The 24,164-nt window shown below is 39.4% G+C and overlaps 1 protein-coding gene across 2 annotated transcripts in view; it reads left to right on the top strand.

Annotated features, from left to right (window-relative positions):
* Window positions 1-24,164, top strand: part of SYTL5 (synaptotagmin like 5) — a 170,454-nt gene that overhangs the window by 60,003 nt on the left and 86,287 nt on the right. For both annotated transcript variants that reach the window (XM_004376939.2, XM_004376938.2), the window contains exons 3-5: window positions 6,890-7,005; window positions 8,464-8,572; window positions 14,206-14,340. In XM_004376939.2, the coding sequence (XP_004376996.1) occupies window positions 6,890-7,005; window positions 8,464-8,572; window positions 14,206-14,340 (360 nt within the window). The remainder of the gene's footprint in view (window positions 1-6,889; window positions 7,006-8,463; window positions 8,573-14,205; window positions 14,341-24,164) is intronic.

Below are 24,164 nucleotides of genomic sequence, written 5' to 3'. Positions count from 1 at the left end.
CCGGGAGCCCTGGTGGCACAATTGTTAAGAGCTCAGCTGCTAACCAAAAGGTCGGCAGTTTGAATCCACCAGCCACTCCTTGGAAACCCTATGGGGCAGTTCCACTCTGTCCTATAGGGTCGCCGTGAGTCAGAATTGACTTGATGGCAATGGGTATCTGGGTACATATGGCAAACACGTACAAAAGTTTCCCTGGGGTGGGGTTTTCAAATTGTGGGTCATGACCTATTGGTGGGTTGTAAAATTAGTATGCTGGGTTGTGATCAGAATTTTTAAAAATAAAATAGAATAGAAAATGTCAGTATAAGTATACCCATATATATACACATATCTGTGTGTATGCACGTGTGTGTGTATATTCTGGGTTGTGATATAAAATGTATGTCTTACTATGGTCTCTGGCAAAAAGATTTGAAAAGGAATTAAATTACAGGGCAAATTAAATGAACATTTTCAGCTTTACAGAAAAATGTGAAATTGTTTTTCAAAGTGGTTGTACCAATTTAAACTCCCATCATCTTTCTATAAAAGAGTCCTTTACTTCATAATCTAGATAAGATTTATTAGTTTTTTAGTATTTTAGAAAATTTTCATGAGGCTTTTTAACTTCTGCCAAATTGTTATATATAAAAAAAACTCACTGTGGTTTTAATTTCCATTTTTCTGATTACTAACGAGGTTGAGCATCTTTTCATATGTTTATTGGCCCTTTTGTGGTTCCTTTTCTGTGATATGACAGTTTACGTGTTTTGGCCAATTGTCTATTGGGTTGTCAGTCTTTTTTGTTTGGAGGTGGTTTTTATGACCCCTTTATCTCTACAAATGCTTTTGTCTTAAAGTTTATTTTGTCTGCTCTGAATGCAACTACCTCAGATTTCTTTTTGTTAATATTTGCATGATATATATTCTTCCACCATTTGAATTTTTTTTTGTCCTTATGTTTAAGGTGAGTCTCTTGAGTGTAGCATAGATGCTATTTAAAATGAGTTATATATATTTAAATATATACATATGTTACATACATAATCTACGTCCTATATAAAAATATACATGTTACATATATTTAAATACATGTTATAAATATATGCTATATATAATTTCTTAAAAGTCTAATCTGACGATCTTTGTTCTCAAACTATAGTCTACTTATATTCATTGTGGTTACTGAAATATTTATATTTATTTCTATTATCATTGTAATTACTGAAATATTTGCATTTATTTACATTATCTACGGACTGATCAAGGTACATATTTCCATTCCATTTTATCCTTTCTACTAGTGTTTATATTATATACTCCTTTTTTTATTTTTAGTGGTTCTATGAAAATTACAACATTCATGTTTAACTTTACAAATTTGTAGTTTTACCTTTCTTTAATCAATGAAAGGAACTTGGCAAATTTTAACACTAAATATTTTTTCCTGATTTGTATATATATTTTGGCCCAGTACTTTAGACATATATAATTTTTTAATTCCACAATTTAGCTATTATAATTATTGTTTATACAGTCAATGTTTATTTAGATTTATTCATGTTTTACCACTTTCATTGCTCCATTCTTTTTTACATCTCAGATCTATTTTACCTGCTTTTGAAGTACAACCTTTATAAGTTCCTTTAGTGATACTCCATTGGCAATAAATTATTTCAGTTTTTGTTTTGCTGAAAATCTATTTTATCCTCACTCTTGAACAGTAGTTTCTCTGGATAGACAATTCTAGATTGAGAGTTATTTTCTCTAAGAACCTTGAAGTTACCATTTCACTGGCTTCTGGATTTCATTATTGCTGTTGAAAGTCAACAGCCATTCTAATTGTCATTCCTTTGTAGGTAACCTGGTTTTGTTTGTTTTAACTCCTTAGCTACTTTTAAGATGTTCTCTATGTCTGCCGTTTCACCACAATGTATCTAGGGGTTTCTTTTTATGTTTCCTGTTTGGGAAGGAAAGAAGGAATAAATCTAGACCATAATATCCATATGAGCAGGGTCCTTGTTTGTCTTCCTTGCCTTTGTATTCTAAGCCCTAGCACAGGGCCTACTACATAGTAGGAATACAATAAATATTTGCTGTGTAATGAACAAATTCATGAATAATTCTAACTAATACATTTCCTTCGAATAAGGAGGAGACTAATATCTTACCTCAGCATATCTAATAAACATATCTTACCTCAGATGTCTCCAATAGTTAACAGAAGATAAAAGAGGAAAATGAATCTTTTGGCCACTATTCTTTTTAAGGATATGATTACCTACTTTTCCTTTATAAATCTAAGGAGAACTTAACTTGACTTCACGTTTCTATAAGCTTCTTAGTCAAAGCTTGAAATCCCAGGAGATAAATGTGAAAGAAAATCAGGACCTAGCAAATTATGGATACTCAGTAATCTTTATTCACCAATACTGCATGTAACCCACTGTATTTTCAATCAAACCTATTCTTCAGGGAATGACCTAGAGGAAACACAGAGTCAATTTCAAGTCTTGTATTTTTCAGATATTTGATGTGGCAGAGAAAGATATGAATTTTAAATTGAGTGCCATGTATAGTTTCTTTGTTCTTTGACCCCTCCTTTATTCCTATCACTCTACCACACACACACACACACACACACACACACACACACACACACACACACGATCACAGCCTGTCATATAAAATGCTACAAGTTATTCCTTGGTTTCTTTAGGCTTTCACACTTCCTCAAAGCCTCATAATCTGCCATTTTCTAGACCTTGTTATAGCTGACAATTTTGAGTTCTATTCTGGCAATTTTGCAAAATGGAAAGGGCGTGGACTTTCAGTATAAATCTTACCTCTTCCATAATATCTTTATAAATTTGGACAAGTTATTAAACCCATGTGAGCTTTGGTTTTCTCATCTGTAAATTGAGAATAAAAATAATAATAGCTACTTCTAGTCCCCTGGGTAGCACAATTAAGCTCTCAACAGCTAGCTGAAAGTTTCAGAGGCACTTCAGAAAACAAGCCTGGCCATCTGCTTCTCAGAGGTCACTGCCTTGAAAACACTGTGGAGCAGTTCTACTCTACACACATGGGGTCATCATGGGTCAGTATCTACTCAAAGGCAACTAACAACAACAATAGCTACTTCAGAGCATATAGTGAGGATTAGAGATATCATATATAAAGTCCCTACCTAATTACTTGGTGCATGGCAGGCACTCAGTAAATATTAGTTTCCTGTCCTGCCACTCCCTCCATCTAGCTCCAGCACCTGGGAAAGTGGCAAAGGCATAAGTCTAAGAGATTGTTCCGACGTTGCAGAGTTCTGAGACGATAAGTGACTCAAGTGCGTATCTGAGTTGAGTAAATACAAGATTTATAGTTATTGTTCCTGCAAGGATAGCAAGAGGCCATGACTAACAATTCTAGGAAGATCTTATTTATTTATGTTAGGTGTTGGCAGCTCTAAGAGCATGTGGTAAAGACGATACGGAGGCCCATTTCCAGGCCATGCAGGCTGGATATGTCCCACTTTCCCCTGTCACATATGAAACTTCTGTCAGTGTTCCATCTACCCCATATCCCCCACCCCATAGTCAAGAACATTAAAAAAAAAATAAGCTGAAACCTTGGCATGCCACTATTGGGTGGTTTTCAATCATTGATCTATATTATTCCCCTTGTTCTTGTTTTTTGGGTATGTGAACTCATCACCCTATTGCAGAGGTTGACAAGCTTTTTTGTAAAAAGCAGATAGTAAATATTTTAGTGTTTTCAGGTCAATATGGTCTCTTGCTACAACTATTCAACTTTGCAGTTGCAAAGCAGCCAGAAGCAATACATAAAAAATTGAGCATAGCTTTGTTCCAATGAAACTTTATTTATGGACATTAAAATTTTAATTTCATATAATTTCACATGTTATGAATTAGTCCTCTTTTGTTTTTTTTTTTTTTTCAACCATTTAAAAATATAAAAAAACTGACAGTGCGGCGAATTTGGCCCATGGGCCGTAGTTTGCCAACCCCTGTCCTATTACTCTTCTGAATTTTCCGTATTTATCTTCTTACAACCAAGTTGCTTCCTGAGTTGAATATTAAATATATTTCTATATTTAATTATTGTATTTGTTTTCTATTCCTGCTGTAACAGATTACCACAACTTAGCAACTTAAAACAATACAAATTTATTATCTCACAGTTCTGTAGGTCAGAAGTCTGGATTGGCTTGATTTGTGTCTCTGCTCCAGGTCCCAAAAAGCCAAAATCAAGGTGTTGGCTGTCAGGGCTCTTATCAGAAGGCTCTGTGGAGAATCTACTTTCAACCTCCCATTCTTGCTGGGAGAATCCGTTTGTCTATAGCTATAGGATTGAGCTCCCTTGTTTCCTTTCTGGCTGTCATCTGAGAGCCATGCTTGGCTCCTAGAGGCCGCTCTCTCTGGTCCTTGAATGTAGGCCCCTACATCTCAGAGCCTTCTGAGTGTGTCAAGTCTCTCTCACACTTGGAATCTCCCTGACTTCCTAGGCTGCAGCGTCTTTTCTGACTTTGTCTTCTTCGTCTGTTTTTAAAGGCTCATGTGGTTACTTTGGGTCTACCTGGATTATCCAGGAAAATCTCTCTATTTTAAGGTTATAACTAATTAGTAACCTTACTTCCATCTTTAAAGTCCCTTTATAATAGTACCTAGAGTAGTGTTTGGTTGAATAACCAAGATACAGGAATCTTGGGGGGACAGCTTTACAATTTAGAATACCATTATTATCACCGGAATTTCCAACATAAATAGTGATATATAAGTCTATAAATCACTTAAAAGATATCTAGAAATAATTAAACCTATTTAAGTTTTTGGTTCTGGAAGATTATATTTTAGTAGATTAGATGTATTCCATAAGCTTATTTTATATAGTTATATAGTCAATGCTTTGTAGTATGTGATCTAGCCACTTGGGAGTGAATCTGAGATGTACATGATACGGTCTTACCTTTCAATTAATAGTTTTCTTCAAGGATAAAATTTTCACTTTTTCCCAGTACTGGAACTATGTTGCATATATGATTTGCCTTTGTCTCTTACATTCAGAAGCAGAATTTCAGGGAAATTGCTGTGGGTAACAAGATGGACATAATTTTCTGGAGTGATTTTTATATTTGGAATCCAACTGTTAATTTCCAAGTCCAATCAGTTGCTGAATCACGTGGATATAATACCCTAGGGCTAGTAATCTCAACTTAAGCCTCAGCTGCTTTTTCTCAACCACTTTGTCAAACTTGCCACCAATCTTGCTTCTTCTCATCCTCAATGTCCCAAGCATCTGTTTGTTTCTTTTCACTTCTCAATCCCTTGATACCCTGGTTTAGATCTTCATCATTTTCTACCCAGTCCATTGCAACAAATTCCTAACTGGTCTGCTGTCTTCCAGCTTTTCTCTTTCCCATATAATCCTCCAGACATTACATGATACAGCCTGAATTTTAGAAATATTACCAGAGTTCCCCATTGTCTCTAGAACGACATGCCAACTCCTTAGCATTCAGACTTCCATTACATGGCTCCAATTCTACCTTTCAACCTTATTTTCTGTTGCAATCCTCCATTAACCCTTTACCCCAGTCACATACAACCTTAATTATCATTCTCCGAACATGTCCCAGAGAGATGTTGGGACAGTAGCGTTCACCTAATTAGCTAAACCCAGTCGTTCATTCTTAATAAGAAAAGTATTTAGACTACTGAGTCACGTTTACTGTTGTTAAAATCATTGTTATACGCCTGAAAATGGACTGTGTAGCAGCATATCTGCTGTAGGTTGAACTCCAGATATCCTAATTCATTCCACAAATATTTTCTGAGCACAGTGCCAAGTACTACTCCTAGAAGTGGTAAACAACACAGCCAAGGCTCCTGTTCTCACGCCATTGAGAGTAATGATAGACGTGAGGATATAAAAAGAAAGGTAGCATGTTAAAGTTATGAGGTAGTAGACAATCATTCATTTAGCAAAAATATTAACTGAGAGCATAGTCTGTGAAACCCTCTCTTGTAGGTACTAGGGGAAAAAGATGAATTAAACAGAGGTCAGCTCTCAGTGAGCTTACGGCCTAGTAGACCTGAGAGGATGTGGGCATAAATAACTCTAAAATAAATTAGAAAATGCTGGTGGTTATGGGAAAGGTACAAACAAAGAAGAGAGCTATAGGCATTTCAGGAGGTGGATGGGAAGATTTCATGCAGCCATTTTTAGGTGGTGCTTACAGGATGGATATGATTATTCAAAGGATCCTTCTTTCCCACCTTTAACATTTAATTGATTGCAAAATCTAGGCCCTTCTATTACCTATATTGTGAATTTATTTCCTTCTTTCTGTTTCTCTTGCCATTGTTCTAGCAGGGGTCTGGCCATCTCTCTCCTGGAATATTGTCCCATCCTAACCCAGTTTCCATTTTATATCAAGCCTGATGACAACTCCCTTGTCATTCAAAGCCTTTGATTGTTCTCTATTGCTTATGAGGAAGATCCATTTACCTACTAATGCAGTGGTTATGAACCTGAGACCTAAGTAAAACTGCCTGAGTTAGGATCCTGACTCTACTATGTATCAGCTATGTGATGGGAGGCAGTTATTTCGTTGCTTAAGTCTCAGTTTCCTCATCTATAAAATGCAGATAATAACGTTTACACAGGACTATTATGTGGATAAAAATAAATTTAGTATGAAGAGCAATTAGAAAGTACTTGGCACATAGTATGTGTTCAACTAAGAATGGCTATTATTATTACCATAAAATACTCCAGAGACTGAGAACGCTCTTCCACTGTACTTTATACATAACTTGTTTAGATATTTTTGAGAGTTAATTATCTGGCTAAATAATTGAATTTCAATGTTCTCCCCTTTTCCCTTGAGTAGACAGCTAAGGATTATAACTGGAGAATGGTTTTTTGAAGAAAAGGCAAAGCGTTTCAAGCAAGTCAATGTTCTGGGCACCGATGTTGTCCGGCAGTCCATCCTAAGAAGAAATCCAGGTAATTAAAGCAATTATTTGGTTTCAAAAACCATCTCAATCTTCATTTTGTTGGTAAATTACTTCTCTATATTATGTGACAAATAAGCACAGTTGAATTTCCTAAATCCCTTAGGTCATTTTAAAACTTGGTAGCGGGGGAAGAGTCAAACGACTTTTCTCTAAATCTGCAATTCATACAAAGGAAGAGGAAGTCAGTAGAAAACAAAGTCCACGGTAATTTTCCATATATCTGACATGCTGAGACGTTGAAAGGAGGCATATATCTTCATCACAGACAGTTCTTTTTCTGAATGTACTGCCAATATTTTACTAAACATTTAAGAAACTAACATAAAATAGATGAATGAAACGATTCATGTCATGAAAAAGCAATCCATGATTTTTCAAAAGGATTTATTTCAAATTTCTTTTAAATGATTGTTTTCCTTAATACACATTTCTCACCATGCTCCCCCTGCCACCCCCGACAAAAAAACAACAACAACAACCAGAGGAGCATTTGAAAATACAAGGGGGGGCATTTCTGGTTGTCAGAATGACTGGGGGTATCAACAACATTTAGTGGGCAGGGGCCGGAGATGCTAAATGGCCTACAATGCACAGGACAGTCTCATTCAATGAAGAATTATCCTGGCACCTAATAAGAAAAAAATCCCACCTTGAGAATGCTATACAGTACATTCAAACTATAATTTAATTGGTTAAATGTTGAGTCAAACTTGTATTTAGGAGCGTATTTCTCATGTATGGTGTAGTAGAGGGTGGAGCAGACATCTTTTGGCCTGTTCTTAGGCTGTCTCATCTTTCGTACACAGGAGACAAGTGCTCTCATTTTTAAGTCTGGAAGGTAGGGCTGGGAGGCTTGGAACTAATTCTTGGTATGGCACTAGCAAGGAAAGGCTTTCCTAAATGGGTAACATCAGGTCTGATGCCACAGAGGACACAGTAGAGTAGAATTAGAATTAAGCAGTCAGCTGTGGCTGCTTTCACCACCTTCCAGAGTGTTGACTGTCTCTCAAGTCACCAGATATGTGCACGGGTGCCTATCCTCCCAGGGAATCTAGCTTATGTGCTTAGAAATCAGGGTACCATTTCTAGAACCTCATGCTAGAACTCAGTCTCTAGGGATTTGGAGTTCTCATGAACTGAGATTTCCCTGCACTAGAAATGTCTATAGAGAAATGACAGATTTGCTCCTTCATTACAGTCATCCCTAGAAAGCTTATCTCAGCAAATTTCCCACAGATGAGTCCTGGTCTTAGTCTTCACTGAACTCTGGAACACCCAACAGTTTTGAAATAACTCTGTCTGGGAAACTTATCAGGGGAATATGATTGTCAATTATTATATACTTCTTTGGCCTATGCTACTCTAGGAAGGAGGATGCAGAGTAGACATTTGCTCTCATTTCTCACTGTTTTGTATGTAAATCTGTTTTCTGTTTGTTTTTAATGAGAAGCTGAAGAAATCCAGAGCCAAGAGCAAGCTCATCAGGATGCAGGAAAGTCGGACACTTCACCTTCTTTTGGGCAGAAGGCCAGCCATGATGGGCCCAGGAGAAAGGGGTAAGACCCAGCATTTCCAAAGGGAACATTTAGTCTTTATTCCAGACACCTCTGAAATAAATACTACTCCATTTTTCAAGTCTGATACCACTTCAGGGACTGAGAATAGGTCAGAGACTTGACCGAGGTAACTCTCCTGTCATTCTCCTCAGGAAATGCAGTTTTAATTACCTTCAGTCTTAGATAAATGAAGGTCCCCTCTGACTTGAATATATAAGAGTTTTCTTTTCATTTGGCATATCTGTTCTAGCACCAAATGGTTCCCATTATTTCTAGGGAGAAGACTTCCTGTCAGGGCCAGTCTTGTCTCTAAAAAGTTGACGAATGCCTTTGTTGTAAAATGTCAATATCCACCCCACCCCCCAACCTGGATGCTGATATATGAAATATCCAAATCAAAGCTGTATTAATTGGGCTTAAAACATTATATCCCCTGTTAAAAATGCAGACTTTGTTAAGGAAAAAATATGCTTAGCTGCATCAATAACTTAATTCAGATAGTGAACATATGTGTCAATCACTGAGAGTAGAGATGGCAGGTACATGGGGGAGCAAGATGTAAGGGAGGCACTGGGAAACTAGGAGCAACAAGATTCCATCAAGGGGGAAAAAGTGGCCCCCAAAATGCAGGCTATAAGGACCAAAAGGCAAGCTGCCTGCTTCACAGTCCTCCCCTTTGCAATCTCAGTTTTTCAAGCTACTGGCTAGTTCTGTGGCTGAGGTGGTGGGAATTCCAATATGTGCCGATTAACTTTATGGTCATTTTCAAGTAGCATTAATTTCCTCCCTCAGCAGAAGCCAGAATAAGAAGCTGCCACTGTTGAGCCTTTATCTGGCTACAAAAAGTCTGTATTTTAGAATCCAGAACTGTGGGTAGGAAGGAAATCTAGATATCATCTAACTTAAGCACTCATGACTGACTATGTCTTCATTAATTAGCAGAGATAAATAGGAAAGATAGCCTAAAGTAACCACGCATCCTATGCACTGATCCTTTCTGCCATTTTGAATCAATTTATCACTCCTCAGGGCTCCCACAATGCCTTGTGTATGTGTAACACTTATTATCCCCCTCCCTGCATGCATGTGCACGTGCCTGCACGCACGTGTTCACACACACTTAATTGTAAGCTCCTTTGGCACTGGACCAATGGCTTCTTTGCTTTTGTGTTGTAACATCCAGCATGGTGTCTGGCTCATAAAAAACTGTCAATGGCTTGTTTGATTAAGTAACTGAGAGCCCACAAGTGCTTCTAGGAACTGCAGTTTATAAGCCAAGCCATCACAGAGCAGGTTATGAAGTGGTAGACTTGGAATTAGGAGAAAATAATTAAATCACAAGCACATGAATTAAACAAATCCTGAATCATTAAACCCTCATAGCACTGGACTGAGTTCTGCTGGAACTCAAAACTGGAATCTGATGGTTCTCAGTCTTCAAGGAATATAACAGGGAGAAAAAGTAAACACCTAAAAAGTTACTAAGTATAAAAGAATTGCAGGAAAATATAAGATGATAATATGAGCTGCTTCGAAGTCTTTCTAAAACAAAGAATACCCGTTGCCCGTTGCCATCGAGTCGATTCCAACTCATAGCGACCATACAGGAGAGAGTAGAACTGCTCCACAGGGTTTCCAAGGAGTGGCTGGTGAATTCAAACTGCCAACCTTTTGGTTAGCAGCCGAGCTCTTAACCACTGCACCACCAGGGCTCCACAAAACAAGGAAGGGTGTTTATTAATTACAAGAGTTGGCATAAGGCAATAAATGATTGGCCTAGATAATCAGTGCCGGGAGGGCACAGAAGCCATCAGGAAAGACATCAAATTGCAAGTAGGACTTGATGAGGACCTGGAAAGATGGATGGGGTTCAGGGTAGCAAAAAGGGGTAAGAGTGATTCCAGATGGGGAAGACACCTTAAGTAGAAAGGCAAAAGTGGAGACATGCACGAGATGGTCTCAGAGCAGCACAGAGAGATACTAAGTGCCGTTCTCACCAAAAATGTAATTTTCCAGTTAGATTGAGGCCTCTGACACCTTGACAGTGACACTCTTCCAGAGGCCTTTGAAACAGAGACAACTTGGCAGATTCTATTAAGGTTGTCACAGTACTTTTGGAATTCCTTTTTTTCCACCTAGAAAGCTGCATAATGTAAAGTAAATGACTTCTCCCAATGCCATCACAGAAAGAATATAGCTTTGATTTTTTTTATTAAACTGTATTTGAAAACATCCATGTTTTGTCATACAGTAACCTGGATCAGAACCTGAATTGTGGTTTCTGAAAAGTTGTTTTTCTTAAGTTTCAAATAATTATGTGAGATGAGAATGCAATCAGATTTCATCCAGTATGAGACACTCCATTGTCAATATTTCATTACCACAAAGTAAATTATCATAGAAGATATAAGGATGGTTTCCAGCACCTGAATTCATTCACTCATTCCACAAGAACTGATTGGGTTATAGTATGTGCCAGGAATCACTGTAGGATCAGCAGATGTGGCAGAGAATAAGAAGGGCAGAATCTCCACGAGGAAAGCATTAAAACTAATAAAAGAATTCAGCAAAGTGGTAGGGTACAAGGTCAACATATATAAATCAGTAGGGTTTTTATACATCAGCAATGTGAAAGAGGAAAAGGAAATTAAGGAAGTATTACCTTTTACAATAGCATCTAAAAGAATAAAATACCTAGGAATAAATTTAACCAGGACGGTAAAAGACTCGTATACAGAAAACTATAAAACATTGCTAAAAGAAATCAAAGAGGACCTAAATAAATGGAAGAACATTCCATGTTTGTCGATTGGAAGGCTTAATATAGTTAAGATGCCAGTACTACCCAAAGCAGTCTATAAATTCAATGCAATTCCCATCAAAATTCCAATAGCCTTCTTGACAGAAATGGAAAGGCCAATCCTCAAATTTATATGGAAGGGCATGGGACCCCAAATAGCTAAATCGATCCCAAAGAATAAAAATAAAGTAGGAGGACTCACACTTCCTGACTTTAAAACATACTATAAAGGTACAGTAATTAAAACACCCTAGTAATGGTATAATAACAGACACATAGACCAATGGAATGGAATTGAGATCCCAGAAATAAACCCATACATCTATGGTCAAATGATTTTCGACAACGGTGTTAAATATGTCCAATGGGGAGGGAAGAGTCTCTTCAATAAATGGTTCTGGGAAAATTAGATATCCACATACAGAAGAATGAATCAGGATCCAACCCTTACACCGTAGACAAAAAACAATTCAAAATAGATCAAGGACCTTGATCTGAAAACTAAAACCATAAAATTCAGAGAAGAAAATGTAGGAATGAAGCTGTGGGACCTAGGTTTTTTTGAGAGAGTCTCTGTTACGACAGCAAAGCATAAGCAGCAAAAAACAAAATAGATAAATGAGACCTCATAACAATTAAATATTTCTGTTCATCAAAAGACTTTATCAAAAAAGTGTAAAGACAGCCTACAGAGTGGGAGAAAATTTTTGGGAACCATATATCCAATAAAGATCTAATATCCAAAATTTATAAAATACTTCTACAACTGAACAACAAAAACACAAACAACCCAATAGAAAAACGAGTGAAGGACTTGAACAGACGTTTCACCAAGGAAGCTATTCAAATGGCCAACAAGCACATGAAAACATGCCTAAAGTCATTAACCATTAGGGAGATGCAAATCAAAACCACAATGTGATACTATCTCACGCTCCTTGGAAGAATGACAATGATAAAAAAAAAAAAAAAAGGAAAATATTAGGTGTTGGAGAGGTTGCGGAGAAACCGGAACCCTCTTCTATTGCTGGTACTTTGCACAAGTTGCCTTAAAGGCTTTCTCTGGATCCCAAGCAACCACCAGAATACTGGGATGAGAATTTCAGCCAGTGGCACCAACCACTCCATGAGTGTTATGTCCATTTACCCTGATCAAGTCGTACACAGGATACACACCCTGTATGGGCAATAGTGACAGCCATTTTAATTACTCACAGACAACAGACGGCATACAATAGGAAAATTCCTTGATGAGCAGTCCTCCCTGGCTCAAAAGCCGTCTGGGTGGAGATGGAAAACTTCCAAGCACGCCCCCTCCCTTTGCACCTTCAGTGAAGGACCCCAAGGAGCTTTCCCTACCTGGTATTATACTCCAGGGGTTGCATGTTTCACTGCACAAAGTGCAACATAAATTTTTCCACCTGATCACCCAGAGAGAGGGGTGGAATCACCCAGGCAATGGCCCCAATGCCTCAGGGCCCAGAAGATGACTCCAGGGCCCTGGCGGCCTTTATTCCTGATCAACTCAGAGGTCTGGGTGAGGGTCGACCTGTCAGGCCTAGTGAGGTTTGGGTGGGCGGGGCTAAGGCTTGTTTACCATCACCACAGAGATGGTCAGACATGTGGGCGCCAGCCCAGAACTGTATCTTTTTAGTCCTGCTGCTTATTTTAACAAACCATTAGGCTTCAGAGGGGGAGGTGCAGTGGTTTGTTCCAAAGTGCAAAGACGCTGGGGACAGAGGGATAACTATAGTTGTTCGGGCCACCCAAAAAAATTGCCTCCGCTCAATGAGATTGTGAGTTGGTACAAACATTGTGGAAAACAGTTTGGTGGATCCTCAAAAAGTTGAACACAGAACTACCATATGACCCAGCAATTCTACTCTTAGGCATATATCCAAAAGACCTGAAAGCAGCGACAGGAACAGACATATGAACACCAATGTTCATTGAAGTGCTATTCACAATATCCCAAAGGTCCATCAACTGATGAATGGATAGACAAAATGTGGTATATATATATATATAATGGAATACTACTCAGCCATAAAGAGGAAGGACTTCCTGATGCATGACACAGCATGGATGAACCTTGAAAAAATTATGCTGAGTGAAATAAGTCAGACATAAAATGGCAAATAGTGTATGACACCACTTATCTGAAATAAGCAATTATATAGAAACCACAAGTAATTAGTGGTTACCAGGGGTGGGAGGGAGGGGGAAAGTGAGGGTTTTTGCTTAGAATGCATTGAATGGTAGTGGGATAATTTGGAAAAAGATACCAAGAATGGTTGCACAACGTGAAGACTGTAATCAATGTCACCGAAGTGTACATATAGAAATTGGTGAAATAGTCTATGCATATTGCAATAATAAAAATTATTTTGAAAAGGAGCAGAGTCGCTTCTCTCAAGGAGCTGCAATCTAATAGTTCACTACCTCAGTTTGTCCCAGAGGAACATCCTACTGCGTTTTTCTGAGTGAGTAAGGATTGTTCCAGATCACTATTCTCAGTCCCATGGAAAACAGGTTCAGTCCAGGCAATGTTTCTCCATTCTCAGGTGACAGTGGTGAGTGCCCAAAGTAGGTGGACTCTTGTTTAGCAGGGCAGACACTTGGCTTACCAGCAAGTGATATGACCTTGGGAGAATGCCATAACCTCCTTCACCACCACCCTTGACACTATGTTGCAGAGGCACTGGCACTCTCCAGAACCTCTCAACCCAAGGCCACTTTATTGAAGAATCATTTACTGTTGAAAGTACTAGAAATGGCATTCTAGAAATGAGTTTTTTAATGATTTATTTCTTATCTTTTAATTTGATTTCAGATTTCTTCTTAGCAAGTTCAGATCAGCAACCAAAGGAGAAATCATGACTACAGAAACTGAAAGTGGGCGGAGCTACAGCTTGGACTTAGAGAGGCAAAATTTTTGGAGTTTAAAATCAGTTCCCAGTTCAGACAGGTAAGTGATACACAAATTGGGCGATGGTATGGCCTGAGGATAAGTTTGTTGTATTTCAATCTAAACAGAGGTGCCTGCAAATTACCACCATTTGGAGAACTCCGAACACAAAAGCTGAAAAGCCAGGAAGATATTTGTAGTTGAAATGGAAAGCACTTACCCTCCTTCTGGAATTATAGCTATTGGAATCATCTGTGTCACCTGCAGGGCTGAGACATATTTATGTTTTGGTACTCAGTTCTGCGGTTCTGATGAAGATGTACAGGGAAAGTAAATTCTTTTCATTGGTTTCTTAACTTTGTTCTGTTTAAGCTTCTGAAAAAGAAACCTCCAAGTGTCATATACATGCCTTGCAGCTCTTAAAAAATTATTAGTAATTTCATCATTTGAATTACCTCAGAGAATTTCCCAAAAATTCCACTTCCTTCTAGTCCCACCTCCTCCAACTCTATATAGTGTGGTCAAGTGAGACTCTCCTCTGCTATGCACAGAGATAAGACCTTGCCAAGTAAAGAGAAATAGGAAGGATAGCCAAGAGCATAGAGCATAGTAATTTCATATCAGGTTCAATTTTCTTTAGCCTGTTGGGACATAAGCCAAGGCTTATTTTCATGATTAGTGTATTATCAAAGCCACATGAAAACAAAAAGATCTACCCTCATGTTTCACTGGTTTATCCAAAAGCTAACCCCCATTGTTTGGAGCTGCAATATTTCTGAAAAACCAGGTAGTTAAAACTGGCAGACTTTCCCCTTAGGTTCTGCAAGTGGAATTACATTCTCCCCTGTAATCCGCTTTAGCATGTGGATCAGCAAATTCCCCTAGAGGGAACAGTCTTCTGTCTATTTGTTATTTCTTTTCATGGTGACTCTCCATAGCTGTTTCTTTTTCTCCATAGCATCCCAGCACATAAGTGTTACTTGATGTAAAACTGCACAGGAATATATATATATATATATAAAGCAGCATAAAAATAAACCATTCATTATCTACAATGAAAAGATCATCACTGTATTAAGTATTTCCCAGATTTTCAAGAATGCAGATGTTTTTCCCTTATAATAATAAAAAAAAATTAAACCATGGTTGCCTTTGTCCTTGGAATAATTTCCTTTGACTTCCCCTGAGGTAGCCTCATGCCATGTCCCACAAAATCTTTCTATAGAAATCTCATTTTTGTTCTTGATTGTTGACCTCTTGGCTCTGAGATATAGATGGAAATTATTTAGGGATTATGAACAGCTAGTCCAGTGTTGCTGTTTTGCTCAGCCTCTTGGGAACTCTATGTTCCATCTTGGTTTATGCTTCAGGGCTAGCTTATGGGAGGGACAATATATATATATATATAAAGAGGACAGATAGAATTCCTTGTTATAAAAACAAAAAGATTCCTGGCCTAACAAACAAAATTGTATTGTGCCATTCAAAACTAATTTTCTCAGCAAGAATAAAGAGCATGCTCCACAGTGTCAAGGTGCTTGTTCCATTCTTCCAGAATCTGTCTGCCTGGGATTACTCCTTGTGTTTTATCTGCTGCTGCATATAAATAACCATAGAGCAATAAAGCCCTATGTGTGTATTTCACCAAATACTGGTGCATTGACCTAGGAGTTTCTTGTTCTTGTTGTAAACTAGAAGGAGGTCTCTAAGTAGATTTCATCTTTTAAATTATAAATACTCAAAGTGGTTTTCAGATAATCAGACTATAGTTGTCAGGGGTACTTGGGCTTAAGTGTGTCAATAAAAATGTTTTCCCATCACATCAAGAGAGAGAGTGCAGATGCTCAGGAGATCAGTAGAGCAAAATGACCTTTTCCTAGAATGTGCATTTATCACAATAATGACTCATTAATGGAGTGCCACAGTGAGATGAGTTGCATTATCCCAAAATCACTCCTAAGAAAGTTAGAACAGGAGGTGGCCCGTTTTTCTTAACTCCCATGACCTAAAGAGATTGTAAGATCTCAGTCTCTTTGGTCTATTACCTGACTCAGCCTAGCAATTAATTCCTCTTTCCTTTCCACAGTGCATAATAGTCCCTCATGATTTATTAGTCTCTTTCAGAGCAGCTGGGCTTGGGCAGTCTTTTTCTTTTTAAGTCATATTATATCCCACAGAGTGGAAATGCTATTTTACCAGATGCCTGGTTGATTTTATTTCTTTTCAGTAGTTTCAAAGGAGGGAAAGCTATGAATGTGTTAGAGAAGACCCAGTGGCCTCTCAGAAGAGTATGTCAAAAGGCCACTCACTGTTTGCTAGGGACATTACACATGAGACAAAGGGGATTTTTTTCAAAAGAATGTAAATGTAAATTATAGTTAATAAATAAGATGTTACTCAAGACAGTGATTCCTAACTTCTTTTAAGTTGTTATAAGTTGTTGCTTTGGTATGATTTGTGAGATCTCCATCTTAGGTCATGCTGTCCCAAAAACAGACCCTCAGACAAGGACTCACAAGCAAGTAATTTATTAAGGAAGTGATTCCAGGAGAAACCAATTAGAGAGTACCAAAAAACCAAACCAAACTCGTTGCCGTCAAGTCGATTCCGACTCATAGCGACCCCATAGTATGAGAGTAGAAGAGGCAAAATAGACAAAGGAAAGAAGCTAAGCAATGGTGCTATATCAGGTGAGGTCTCAGACTCATTCTGATCCTGCAGGGGGCTCTGGAGCGTAAATTATATCTCAGTGTTTTTCCATTTGAAGGACCTGTACCATTGTATCCTATAAACCCGATGTCGTTGAGTCAATTCCGACTCATAGCGTTCCTATAGGCCAGAGGAGAACTTCCCCATACGGTTTCCAAGGGGTAGCTGGTGGATTCCAATGGCCAGCCTTTTGGTTACCAGCTGATTTCTTAACCACTGTGCCACCAGGGCTCCTCTGTACTCTTATACCAGTTAGTAATTGACTGCTGATGCCCCTGGAATAAGATTTCCAGATTTAGCAAATAAAAATACAGGATGCCCAGGTAAACTTGTGTTTCATATAAACAACATTTTTTTTAGTATAAGTATGTCCCATGCAATGTTTGAGACATGCTTATACTTAAAAAAGAAATTATTTATTGTTTGTCTTAAATTCAAATTTAACTGGGAGTTCTGTGTTTTATCTGGTAACTCAACTCTGGGGCTGAAGGTGGGGATGTAAACTCCTAGGCATTTCTATACCTTTATCCAGTGCTAAAAGGAGCCCTGGTGATGCAATGGTTAAGCACTCTGCTGCTAACGGAAAAGGTTGGTAGTTCGAGCCCACCTAGAGGCTCCAAAGGAGAAAGAACTGACGATTAGCCCAGTAAAGCTTACAGCCAAGAAAACCCATGGGGTAGTTCTACTCTGTCACACAGGGTCACTATGAGTTGAAATTGACTCTATGACACCTAACAGTAACAGCTCTAGTGCTAAAGGGCAAACCTCGGAAGGTCAAAGGTTCAAGCCATTAGCACAAAAGCCCTCAGAAGCTAGGGAGGGGCACACAGAGCTGGCAAAAGTGATCCAAGAATATCTGAGTAGGGGTACCAAAATGTCCCCTAAAAAACATAAAGGAAAAGTAAAACTTTCAACTTAAAAATTCACTCTATTTAGTAAAAATGAGTATGATGTGCTTCTCAGCCTCATTTTTATCACATCATTGGAGAATATGGCAAACATATTACTAGTTTCTCCTTACTCTCATTCCTCCACCACACACACACCCACACCCACACCCACACACACACCCCCACACACACCCACCCACACACCCACACACCCACACACCCACACATACACACACACACACACACACACACACACACACACACACACACTCCAGTAGGCCTGGGACTGACATCAAGCTGTGGTGAAACCCAGGTGAAATCGTGCACTAGAGATTAGTAAGTAAACGTAATTAAGCCTGTAGTACCTTGCTTCCTGTAAACCCATGTGTACCTTGCTTATTTTAATATAACAAGTGGGAGGTGTTCTGAGTCAGGACCACATCCATAAAGTCAACTCTGGTTTCTTTTGTGTATTAGATAAAATGCTATACAACTAGTTGCTAATGCACTTAGCAAACTCCTTACTAGGTGGAAAAATTGTTTGAATTTATAGCATGTCACTGTAAGTCTATAAATTTTATTCCATAATACTAGCTGTGTTAGTGTCTCAAAAGGATAAAAGTTGTAAGGATTGTCCTCAAAAGGAAAATTACTTTCACCTCTTCCCTGTACCGTTGTTTAATCTGGCTAGTACTGCTAATTCCTCTTTCTTCCTATTTTAACCCACTTTGGGTGAACTCAGCTGCTTAGTAGCAGCAAGGGGTGGGCAACGAAAACCACAAGTTGTCACAAACGCTGACAACCTGAAGCAATTCACAAAGCCATAGCATCCTGAGAAGAATGAATCTTGGTTCCGTAAAGCAATGGGCACGTGATAGAGCAGGTGAGGAAACAGTTTCACCAGAATACTTATTTTACTTGGACTGTGACCATACTGATGGGAGATACACAAGGTCTGAAGTTGCCAAGAAACTCTTGAGCTGGAAACTTGTAAGTCAAAATCATCCCTTCGTTTGTAACCTCATCCTTTACCCATCATATACACCTATCTTGATTTGGTTTCCCCCAAAAGGAAACTCTGAAATAAAGATTCAAGAGCAAGTCATTTATTTACAATGTTGTATTGGGAAACACAGATAGGGGAGTAGAGAAGTGAGCCAATGAAGGCAAAAAGGGTGTATTATTAAGCCAGTTACCACTGTGGACAACCAGAGCTCAGTCTCACAGAGCAACTCTAGGAAGTGGTGTAGAGTACACACCAGAGTTATCCAACCAAGAGATGGAATATGGGGCTACTTATACACCAACTCCATGTTCATCATTGGTTGAGGGCTGCTTCTGGGGTACTAACTCTAGTACTTCTAGCTTACCCTGTGCACCAGAGCTTCATGCTCCTATGATCAGAAAAAGCCCTCAGAGTTGTGAGTGTTCTGAGTAAGCAGGATTCTGCAGGCAGAGGGGAGTGCTGAGAGGAAATAGGTAGGGCACTGACAGGGTCTACTACAATACCCCTCTCAAGCTTCACTCACTCCTACCACAAGGGTGGAGTTTGTCAGACCACCAGTTACTCAACTCCCAACTTCTGTTTACTTTAAGTGCATGTGGCTTTCCTCATTAAAATGTCAATAACGTGAGGAGATATGGCAGCTCAGTAGTTAGGGCAGATCCTTGACAATACACTTGTTTGAACTACAACTGGGTTCTTGATTTGACTCATTCTTAAGGTCAAATTATTATAAATCTCTGAAGCCTCCTTGCTATTTTTTCTGTTTCTCTGGTTGTTTTCCCTGGATTCACTGCCTTAGCGTGTTCTAGTTCTATGAATAAAATCTAACACATTTCCCTCCTCCAATATAATAAATTTCTTTTTTACTCATTGTTACCCAACATGTATTACATAACGTGTTACATTTTCAGGGAGCCTTGGTGGTGCAATGGTTAAGCACTGGGCTGCTAACCAAAAGGTCAGTGGTTCAAACCCACCAGCAGCTCTGTGGGTAAAAAGACCTGGTGATCTGCTCCTATATAGTTTACAGCCTAGGAAACCCTATGAGGTAGTTCTGATCTGTCATATGGGTCACTATGAGTCAGACTTGACTCAATGGTACCTAACAACAAGATATAATAGTCTTTCTTCTATAAATCGTTGAGGAGTAGAGATACATGACTTGCTCACATATGCATTTTATTTATACAAAGAGATTCAACACACATTTATGCTAACATTATTGACCTAGTTACCCATTACCCATTGCTGTTGAATCAATTCATAGCAACCCCATATGTTACAGAATAGAGCTGCTCCATAGGGTGTTCTTGGCTGTAATCTTTACAGAAGCAGATCACCAGACCTTTCTTCCAAAGTGCCACTGGATTTGTTTGAACTGACAACCTTTAGAAGTTGAGTGCAAACCGTTTGTGCCACTCAGATACATAATGATGTAGTACTATATGCCAACTGATAAATGTGGAAGTTCTTAGGCAATGATATATGAACTTCCAGATTAGCAGAGAAGACTAGGGTGAGTAAACAAATAATTCAAAACAATAGAGTAAGTACTATAACAGAAAGATGTACTGTGTGCTGTGAGTTAGCAAAGACAGATATTTAGCCTTCCAGGGGATTCAGAGAAGCTTCATAGAGATGACTTCTAAGCAGCTTTTGAGGAATGAGGAGGATTTGACCAGGTGAAGAAAGGTCAAGAGCATTCTCAACTGAGGGAGATCTCTCTAGAGAGAGAACATAGAAAGTGTAAAGGAAAAGAGGTGTAAAGCAACCTTATGTGTGCTGGAAAGCAGAAATGTGGTGTACAAAAGATTAGATGGAGAGGTATATTGATGGCTTTGGACACCTTGATAACTTTTTTCTTATAAGCAGCATAACATCCGGGTAGAATAAGAGTTTAGCAGATCTGAACTACTAACTACTACTTGCTCAATTTAGTTACTGAAAGCTAAGTTCTGCTAAATGCTTTCTTCATTTTATGTCTATAAGGCAAGACAGTTGGCTTTCTTCTTGCCCCTGACTTCTAGTTGACCCAAGATTTTTCATGGCTGCTGGCCTCTCTCCTCCAACTTGCTTCTAGCCATTAGTTAGAAATAAAACATTGGATTTCCATTTTATTGTGTTGTAAAAGGCCAAATATTATCGTACTAAGAGTTCTTAATGTCTCTTCCTTCTCTCATGGTGACTGTCTCCTCGATTTTAGAGGCAGTCTTTTTAAAGAAAAAAATCCTTTAAGGAAAACATTTTAAAACCACTAAACAAATCAGCTTTTGTTTTTATTAAATCAAGTTATAAAGTTCTTTAAAAAATTAATGCTGATATGATTCATTCAACAAAATCTCGTTGAGCACCTACCACCTTATACTATAGTCAAGTCTCGTTATTTGCAGTAGCTATGTTCTATAAAGTTGCCAGGAACATTGAATGAGCAAATACTGAATCATTTCTTCTAGGCAAAACACAGGGTTAGGTTTCTGTGAGCCTCTGGTCACGATGTTGTTATCAACCATCCATTACAAAGCCCTGTTTTATGTGTGTTTCTGCCTAAAGACACCTTATCTAATATATATTGATTCATTAACATTGAACTCATGGCCAACAGCAGTATAACTCATGCCTAAACGAAGCTTATCTAACACATTTTCTCCATACAGCACATTGCAGCCTTCCTGCACTTAGGAACACTAGACAGCACTTCACCACTATGTTTGGGGGCCGTTTTAAACAGAGAAATCACCAACAAAAAGCATAAAAATGTGGTGATGTGACACTAAATACACCTCAAAAAGGACACTTTTTTACAGTATGAGAGCTGAAACAAGAATGCAGAGCATCGCCTTGTTTGACCTAAGCTGAGAATGTGTGTGTCAGGCAATTCAAATTTTTTGCCACCCTGAGCATGTCTGTAAATGACCACAAAAGTGCCATGAATATTGATTTGGGGGTTATGAATAAATTTTACCAAGTAGGTGAATTCACAAATATGGAACCCATGAATAATGAGGATCAACTGTATCTTTGTCCTATCTCTAAAAAAGAAAAGGAAAGATCTGTGTAATTAAGTCACAGAAAGCCAGTGGCTTTATAGGAAACAGCAGTTAGAGAAGTCGCCTGGTGACTCTCCACTTCTTTCTCATCTCTCTGCTTCCCTAATTCAGTAGTCGAGAGCTCTTATGATAGTTTACCTGACCCTAAACATGACACACACACACACACACACACACACTCCTACTCAATACCTGAAATTCATTCCTTTGAGATGTGTTGGCCTCTCCAAAGAGTTTGGTTTTTAAAATGGAAACACCTGTATCTGTATGCATGTGTGTGTGTGCAATTGGGCACATGCACATATGTGTAACACAGGGATCAACAAACTTTTTCTGTAAAGGTACCAGACCAAAAAAACAAACCCATTGCTGTCGAGTCGATTCCAACTCAGAGTAGAACTGTCCCATAGGGTTTCCAAGGATGTAATCTTTACGGAAGCAGACTGCCACATCTTTCTCCTACAGAGTGACTGGTGGGTTAGCAGCCAAACACTTAACCACTGTGCCACCAGGGCTCCTTTGTAAAGGTACCAAAAAAAAAATTGCCATCAAGTTGATTTCAACTCATAGTGACCCTGCAGGACAGAGTAGAACTGCCCTATAGGATTTCCAAGGCTATAATCTTTACAGAAGTAGATTGCCACATCTTTCTTCCGAGGAGCAGCCAGTGGGTTCGAACTGGCAACCTTTTGGTTAGCAGTCGAGCTATGTAACTACTGCACCAACTACTCAACTCTGCTATGGAACATTTATTGGCAGTTAAATTTGAATTTCTTATAATTTTTTTTATTGTGCTTCACGTGAAAGTTTATAGCTCAAGTTAATTTCTCTTACAAAAATTGATACACAGGAGGCGTGGTCAACATGGCAGAGTAGTTAGACACTTCCTATATCCCTCTTACAACAAAGACCTGGAAAAACAAGTAATTTGATTCTATGTGAACATCTGGCAGCCCTGAACAAGGCAAGGTTAAGAAAGCCATCTTAGCCATACAGGAGAGGAAGACTGTTTGGAAGAGGTGAGGAGGGTTAGAGCCACGGTGGCGAAAATGCAGAGCCACAGCCACACCGGTCTGCGGTGAAGCAGGCAAACAGCTGTGCTGTGTGCACGCTCGGGAAGCAGTTTCCACATCGAGAGAGACCTGGCAGCAGAGATTCTGCTTGGACACTCTGAACCAGTGAAGAGCAGCTCCCAAGAGGCTAGGATAAGTACATGCGTGCACCCTTTTGCGGCGATTAAAAAAAAAAGCCCATTGGGGATAAACCTCTCTCCCTTTTACCTCCTCCCTCCGTGCTCTGCACTGGATTTGGGAAAGACCTCTCTCCCTTTTACCTCCTCCCTCCATGCTCTGCACCAGACTTGGGAAAAACCTCTCTCCCTTTTACCTCCTCCTTCCACGCTCTGCACCAGATTTGGGAAAATCCTCTCTTCCTTTTACCGCCTCCGTCTGTGCTCTGCACCGGGAGTCCGCTGGGACAGAAGTAGATCCCAAAAGGTGCCCTGACCCATTCTCCTGGCATTGCAGAGGGAACAAATAAGCTGCTGGCTCCCCTAGGTCAGGATCACAGGGTCGGCACAGCTCCTTTGCTGGCCACAGAAATCAGGCATCCGCAGACTCTGAGTGCCTTACACCCCTGTATAGACTTGTGGGGACCCAGCCCAACAGCGTTAGTCCTCACTGCCACAGTACAACAGGGGAAACACCTGAAGTTTAACTTCACCTGCTTCAGCTGTGAACAGGCAGATTTGTGACCCTCGAAACAGCCCTGCCCCTTAAGTAGGCACATTTATCGATCTGCAGCAGAGTCTTGAGGACTGGTGGTAGCTCCTAAAGTGCCTAGTCACCTGCTACAGGAGTTCAAGAAAAAGTGGTGCCCTCGAGTCTTTACAGCCAACAGAGTGGGGTGCTCTTAGCCCGGCTGCAAAACTCACCTACCTACTCACCCTAGAGAATAGGGACACGCTTTCCTTTAAGACTCTCAGGGGCAGCCGTCAGCCCCCTGCCTGGCTCAGTACGTGATCCCCTACCACAGCCAGAGTCCAGTGCCTGCACCAATCACCCATGCCTCTCTAGGAGTGGGGGTGAGAGCCTGCATCACACACTTGGTGACCAACTGCCTGAACACCCGAGCTGATCCCATATAGGAAAATTTAATGGACTCCTGTGTGCACATACTTAGTTACAGAACTAACTACCTGGTGACAGGACATTAGGGATCAAAAGGTGTCAA

Source organism: Trichechus manatus, unplaced genomic scaffold, assembly GCF_000243295.1.
Source record: "Trichechus manatus latirostris isolate Lorelei unplaced genomic scaffold, TriManLat1.0 scaffold00046, whole genome shotgun sequence".
NCBI lineage: Eukaryota > Metazoa > Chordata > Mammalia > Sirenia > Trichechidae > Trichechus > Trichechus manatus.
Note: the sequence above shows the minus strand (reverse complement) of the source record. Positions and strands in the feature narration are given on the sequence as shown.